The sequence below is a fragment of the Labrus bergylta genome, chromosome 15 (assembly GCF_963930695.1).
Source record: "Labrus bergylta chromosome 15, fLabBer1.1, whole genome shotgun sequence".
Lineage (NCBI taxonomy): Eukaryota > Metazoa > Chordata > Actinopteri > Labriformes > Labridae > Labrus > Labrus bergylta.
The window spans coordinates 168,478-175,977 of NC_089209.1; the positions used below are offsets into that span (position 1 = coordinate 168,478).

Sequence of the window (7,500 nt, forward strand, 5' to 3'; positions counted from 1 at the left end):
GTTCTCCGCTCCGAGCGCTTCAAGTTGAAAATCTTTCATATTTTCAGAAAGCTAAATGTTGGTATTCTCTGTAGTTTTAACCTCCTACAGATCAGCACACCGCCCCCTCGTCCTCCTCGCTCTGCGTCTGATCAGGAATAAACTCAAATATAAAACATGCAGTAAAAGTAACGAGCAGAAGTGCTGCTCGCTTTCTTCTCAACGCCTCATACGCGCTCCGAGCAGTGAACACGGGGGCTTCTTCTTCTCTTTGTCTGTAAATCATTTCTCATACGTCTCACAGACAGGGGCGCTAACATCACCACAGTGTAAACATGGCCGCCTGCTGAGATTGCTTCCCCCTCTGCAGTAAAAACACAAAGTCCAGAAACAAAACAAATCAAGCCCCCCTCCTCCCTAACTAAAGAAGAGCCCCGCCTCCTCCTGAACTAAAGATAGCCCCCTCCCTCCTCTACAAATAAGACCCCTCCTCCTCCTGAACTAAAGAAAGCCCCCGCCTCCTCCTGAACTACAGAATACCCGCCTCCTCCTGAACTAAAGAGAAGAGCGTGTCGTGTGTCGCGGTGCGTCGGGGTTTGCTCGGAGGACTGTCGGTGTTTTGTTTCCTGAAGCTTCTTTCTTCTCTCTTTGTGTTTGTGAAGCTTCCTGCTGTGTGTGAACACAGCTACAGACTGCATAGCCTCATATATGCTGCAGGTTTGATCCCCCAAAGCTAAAAACTCTCAAAACCCTCAAACCCTCAAACTCTCAAACCCACAAACTCCAACACCCACCCAAACCACCCAACTCTCAACACTCACAACTCCAAACTCTCAAACACTCAAACTCCCAAACTCTCAAACCTCAAACCCACCCAACTATCAAACTCTCAACTCTCAAACTCAACTCTCAAAACTCAAACCCTCAAACTATCAAACTCTCAAACCTCAAACTCCAAACTCTCAAACTCAAACCCTCAACACAACAAACCCTCAAACTCCAACTCTCAAACCTCAAAACTTCAAACTCTCAACCTCAAACTCTCAAAACTTCAAACTCTCAAACTCTCAAACTCTCAAAACTTCAACTACTCAAACTCTCAAACTCTCAAAACTCAAACCTCAAACTCTCAAACTCTCAAACAATCAAACTCCAAACTCCAACCCCAACTCACACACCTCACAAACCACTCAAACACCTCAAACTCTCAAACTCCAAACCCTCAAACCTCAAACTCTCAACTCACAAACTCTCAAACTCTCAACTCTCAAACCCTCAAACCCTCAAACTCAAACTCTCAAACCCTCAAACTCTCAAACCTCTCAAACTCTCAAAACTTCAAACTCTCAACCCTCAAACTCTCAAACTCTCAAACCCTCAAACTATCAAACTCTCAAACCCTCAAACCCTCAAACTCTCAAACCCTCAAACCCTCAAACCCTCAAACTATCAAACTCTCAAACCCTCAAACTCTCAAACTCTCAAACTCTCAAACCCTCAAACTCTCAAACTCTCAAACTCTCAAACCCTCAAACCCTCAAACTCTCAAACTCTCAAACTCTCAAACTCTCAACCCTCAAACTCTCAAACTCTCAAACTCTCAAAACTTCAAACTCTCAAACCCTCAAACTCTCAAACTCTCAAACCCTCAAACTATCAAACTCTCAAACTCTCAAACCCTCAAACTCTCAAACTCTCAAACCCTCAAACTCTCAAACTCTCAAAACCTCAAACTCTCAAACCCTCAAACCCTCAAAACCTAAAACCCTCAAACTCTCAAACCCTCAAACTCTCAAACCCTCAAACCCTCAAAACCTAAAACCCTCAAACTCTCAAACCCTCAAACTCTCAAACCCTCAAACCCTCAAAACCTAAAACCCTCAAACTCTCAAAACCTCAAACTCTCAAACCCTCAACCCTCAAAACCTAAAACCCTCAAACTCTCAAACCCTCAAACCCTCAAAACCTAAAACCCTCAAACTCTCAAACCCTCAAACTCTCAAACCCTCAAACCCCTTTGAACCACATGCACGCGTAAACAGCCGGCTGCGTGGTGAACATAAATGTTGACTTCTAAACAACGTGTGTTACCGGAGGACTCCTCTCGAGGGAGCACACCATAAACCCGACAGCGTAAAACAGAGATGATCTGTCGCCAGCTATTTTGGCACATATCTTTGTTGCTATGCAACAGTAACGACACATCGTAGTGCAGGTAGTTGTGGACTTGATCTGTTTACTTTTCTTCTAAACTTTCCCCCATCGTTGAAGTGGCGCTCTCGCGTCTCCGATGATGTCACAACCTGTCGCCTTCAACCTTCACTGCTCCTCATGGTTAAAATATGATATAATTATAATAATAATAATAATAATACCCAGCCTCCCGGTATTTATTCTGCAGAAAGTCAGAGTGAGCTGATGTGAGAACACAGCAGGATATAATCAGGAGAATTCACCTGGAGCCAGTGGGAGGGGCCAGTGGGAGGGGGTGGTGACCTTTATTCCCTGTGATCGCTGTACGACCATAGACTGTCTGCACGCCACCTCTACCATCTCCGTGCTCTAATCAACCTGCTGCTGCATGTTTCCTGTTCTCCAGGATGTTCTTCTCCACTCTGAAGTTCACATTGAGATTCATTGATACAAACACACATATTCTCATCATAGAGTCATATGGAGGACATATGGAGAATGTTTCCTTGTAGATATTTACATGTTTACAGTTTGTTTATATGTATTTGTTTATATGTATTTGTTTATATTTATTTGTTCATATTTATTTGTTTGTATTTATTTGTTTACTCGTGGATTTTCTGCAATGTGTTTCTGAAGAAGATGAAGTTCTGGTCCCAGTGTGGTTTTAACTGCTCTGAATGTCTGCATGATGGATCCCAGCAGGGTCTCCCAGCTGAACCCCCTAATCCCGGCCCGGAGGAGGGGGACAGCCTCTTTGGCCTAGATCCACTGCCCCCCCCCCTCACTCCTCCCCCCTCACTTTAATGGAGAGGGTCCCACTGAGAGATAGTGACGGGGGCGGGGGTGGGGCGCGACAGCTTGGTCTCTGTTTGAGTCTTTAGAAAAACCAGCTGCTCGGCTCTCAGACTGAAGGACGGCCTCACATTCAGGCCAGACTCATGTGGATCACAGAAGTCTGACCCGTGTGTCTGAGGTGAACTGAGCCTGAAGGGGGCGCTGCAGCGAGCCTCATAGACCCACAATAAAGTCTCCTTCTGAATCAAATCCCTGTTCTGGTCCGGTGTGGTCAGGATAATCTCTGGTTTGTCTCAGGATATTCTATGGTTTGTCTCAGGATAATCTCTGGTCTGTCTCAGGATAATATCTAGTTCATCTCAGGATAATCTCTGGTTTGTCTCAGGATAATCTCTAGTTCGTCTCAGGATAATATCTGGTTTGTCTCAGGATAATCTCTGGTTCGTCTCAGGATAATCTCTAGTTCATCTCAGGATAATCTCTGGTTTGTCTCAGGATAATCTCTGGTTCGTCTCAGGATAATCTCTGGTTCGTCTCAGGATAATATCTGGTTTGTCTCAGGATAATCTCTGGTTCGTCTCAGGATAATCTCTGGTTAATCTCAGGATAATCTCTGGTTCGTCTCAGGACAATATCTGGTTTGTCTCAGGATAAACTCTGGTTTGGTTGGAGGTTAAACAAACATCTGTATCCAGTTAATCCCTGGTCAATTCTTATACTTCCTCTTAACTAATCCTGGTTCTACTCTCTGTTTCATACGTAATCCTTCCCCAGGTAATCCCCCGCCCCCCGGGATAATCTCTGTGTAGCTGTTGCATTGTAGACGTTAATCTGTTGCTAATTTAAATACGTCTGATCTGTTGGTAAAGATCATCTAAACTGTCTTAAACGACCTTATATTTACACAATCTTAAAGTTTGTGTTACATCAGGTCACAGGAAACAGAAACCATCATTAAAATCTTTTTCTTTTCAAAATAAAAGAATATTTTTATTTTTTTACCAAAAGTCAAATCAGCGTGTCCCAGCTGCTCAAACACTCACAAATAATTCATACCTGTCAGTCCAATTATCCAGATTTATTTCAATCAAACACACACACACACAGGTCCCTCCCCCTCCACTTAAAGCTGACAGGTCACCTCCTGATTTGCGTCTTGTTATATTAATTAGGATATGAATGTATTTTTCCCGATGTTTTCTCTTTGTATGGTGATTGCGGTCGCAGCGTGGCGCTGGTGGGACGGCGGTGGGATGGCATTGGGACGTTGTCACAGCTGTGGTTGGTGGTTAATTACAGCAGAGTGCAGCGTCCGTCCAGCTGTAGAAATGGATTCAGACAGCTGAAAGCTGCACGCCGTTCCAGCTTTGACAGCTTCAGTTTGGAGCCTGTCAGAGGACGCCGTTCTGCCCTCCATCACACACGACCACCCGCCGTCCTCCATCTTATCTAAACCGACACCTCTCTGATTATCGCTGCGTACGCCAGGTGCTTCTCGCATATTGATTCTTAATGTGACGAGGAATCATTAACGCCGCACTGAGCCTTGGCGAGAAGAAAGAATCTTTTTCAAACTCACGCACGCCGACCGCCACGTTCAAGTACGGAGAGGAACCAAACCCGCCGTGACAAAGTCTGATCCACAGCTTCCTGCACGCACCCTCCACGCCGACGACCCTGAGATGTAAAGGATGGAAACATTCTTCTTATTGAGTGACCTTTGACCTCGCTCCTTTGACCTCACAGACAGAGTGAGACAGGTGGATTATAAAATGATGACATCACGTCAGGTATCTGCTGGTTCAATGATCATCCATAATACATGATGGGGCCCGTCACCATAGCAACACATATTCCAGGGTCACCCCCCTCACCCCTCTTTTAGAGGTAGAAGTGGTCTGCTCTGAAGTCTCCCAGAGCTCCCAGTTAGCAGAGTGGGAGGGGCTGACAAAAACAAGGAAGGGGGAGGGGCCGACACATGGGGGGAGGGGCGGGGCACAGGGGGGTTGGGCGAGGGGCTGGTTAGTTTGTTTTTTACAGATTTGATTTGAGATTTATTCAAATTATGGTCGTTAGAGAGATTTAAGAGAAGAAACAAAGAATTTAAAAAGTCTGTTTGCAGGTTTCAACCAGCCGGTGTTTAATACTTGATCCTGATTGGTCGAGGACCCTTACCCTGCATTCATGTCGGACTCATCAGAAAACGAGGTTCTGAGTTGGAAACGTGAACGTCTGCTCAAGTCAGAAACAACGTGACTGTTAAAAATATGTTTAGATGCTTTTAATCCAAATATCACAGATCAACGATTTCATCATTAAAACTCAAATAACAGAGACCCCAAGGTCAGAGGTCAGAGACCCTGAGGTCAGAGGTCAGAGGTCAGCTGATCAGTTGAGGACACATATACACACATGTGGGGCCCATATTAATATCAGGCATGTTCATGGACACTAGGCACCCCCCCCCCAGTCTCATTGTTTTGATATCTTATTTTATTATCTTGTTCAATCATACTGTTTGATATTTCTGTACAAAGGCTGATATTTTAGTTGGTACATTTGTGGTCAAATTGAAGAAGTATCACACAGGCACGTGTGGGGCAGCTCTGGGCAGCTCTGGGCAGCTCTGGGCAGCTCTGGGCAGCTCTGGGCAGCTCTGGGCAGCACAGGGCAGCTCTCCTATCTCCTTCTTTCCTCCCTCCCTCCTCCCTCCTCCCTCCTCCCTCCTCTATCTCCTTCTTCCTCCCTCCCTCCTCCCTCCTCCCTCCTTCCTCTCTCCTTCTTTCCTCCCTCCCTCCTCCCTCCTCCCTCTTTCCTCTCTCCTTCTTTCCTCCCTCCTTCCTCCTTCCTCTCTCTCCTCCTCTCCCTCCTCCCTCCTCTCCTCCTCCCTACTCCCTCCTCCCTTCTTTCCTCCCTCCTCCTCCTTCCTCTCTCCGTCTTTCCTCCCTCCCTCCTCCCTCCTTCTTTCCTCCCTCCCTCCCTCCCTCCTCCCTCCTCCTTTCCTCCCTCCCTCCTCCCTCCTTCCTCTCTCCTTCTTTCCTCCCTCTTTCCTCTCTCCTTCTTTCCTCCCTCCCTCCTCCCTCCTCCCTCCTTCCTCTCTCCTTCTTTCCTCACTCCTCCTTCCTCTCTCCTTCTTTCCTCTCTCCTTCTTTCCCCCCTCCCTCCTTCTTTCCTCCCTCCCTCCCTCCCTCCTCCCTCCTCCTTTCCTCCCTCCCTCCTCCCTCCTTCCTCTCTCCTTCTTTCCTCCCTCTTTCCTCTCTCCTTCTTTCCTCCCTCCCTCCTCCCTCTCCTCCCTCCCTCCCTCCTCCCTCCTCCCTCCTCTCCTTTCCTCCCTCCCTCCTCCCTCCTTCCTCTCTCCTTCTTTCCTCCCTCTTTCCTCTCTCCTTCTTTCCTCCCTCCCTCCTCCCTCCTCCCTCCTCCCTCCTTCCTCTCTCCTTCTTTCCTCACTCCCTCCTTCCTCTCTCCTTCTTTCCTCTCTCCTTCTTTCCCCCCTCCCTCCTCCCTCCTCCCTCTTTCCTCTCTCTTTCTTTCCTCCCTCCTTCTCTTCTTTCCTCCCTCCTCCCTCCCTCCTCCCTCTCTCCTTCTTTTCCTCCCTCCCTTCTTCTGTCCTTCTTTCATCCCTCCTTCCCCCCTCCTCCCTCCTTCCTCTCTCCTTCTTTCCTCACTCCCTCTCCCTCCTTCCTCTCTCCTTCTTTCCTCACTCCCTCCTCCCTCCTTCCTCTCCTTCTTTCCTCACTCCCTCCTTCCTCTCTCCTTCTTTCCTCACTCCCTCCTTCCTCTCTCCTTCTTTCCTCACTCCCTCCTTCCTCTCTCCTTCTTTCCTCCCTCCTTCAGGTGACCTGTACTCTGACAGTAAATCTCATTGTCATGCAGTCTCTGTGTTTGAGGATCAGCTGATGACCAGCAGCTTCACAGATGCAAATACACCCCCCCCCTCCCACCGCCCCCCCCCATACACATGTTAAATGGAGAAGGGTGGGGGACTGTGGGGGCTGTGGGGGGCTGTGGGGGCTGTGGGGGACTGTGGGGGACTGTGGGGGACTGTGGGGGCTGTGGGGGCTGTGGGGACTGTGGGGGACTGTGGGGGCTGTGGGGGCTGTGGGGACTGTGGGGGCTGTGGGGGCTGTGGGGACTGTGGGGGACTGTGGGGGCTGTGGGGGCTGTGGGGGACTGTGGGGGCTGTGGGGGCTGTGGGGACTGTGGGGGACTGTGGGGACTGTGGGGGCTGTGGGGGCTGTGGGGCTGTGGGGGGCTGTGGGGGACTGTAGGGGCTGTGGGGGCTGTGGGGACTGTGGGGGACTGTGGGGGCTGTGGGGGGCTGTGGGGGACTGTGGGGGCTGTGGGGGACTGTGGGGGGCTACAGGGGGCTGTGGGGGCTGTGGGGGCTGTGGGAGGGGGGGAGGGGGGGGGCTGTGGGGGGCTGTGGGGGGCTGTGGGGACTGTGGGGGGCTGTGGGGGGCTGTGGGGACTGTGGGGGGCTGTGGGGGCTGTGGGGGGCTGTGGGGGGCTGTGGGGGACTGTGAGGATCTT

The 7,500-nt window shown here is 49.5% G+C and overlaps 1 protein-coding gene across 1 annotated transcript in view; it reads right to left on the bottom strand.

The window, feature by feature from the left end:
- Window positions 1-5,321: 5,321 nt before the first annotated feature.
- LOC136182773 (uncharacterized) overlaps window positions 5,322-7,500 on the bottom strand; it is a 4,961-nt gene continuing 2,782 nt past the window's right edge. Inside the window, exons 4-5 of the mRNA XM_065964087.1 lie at window positions 6,927-7,487; window positions 5,322-5,330 (exon numbers count right to left, since the gene is read on the bottom strand). Coding sequence (XP_065820159.1) covers window positions 5,322-5,330; window positions 6,927-7,487 — 570 coding nt within the window. The remainder of the gene's footprint in view (window positions 5,331-6,926; window positions 7,488-7,500) is intronic.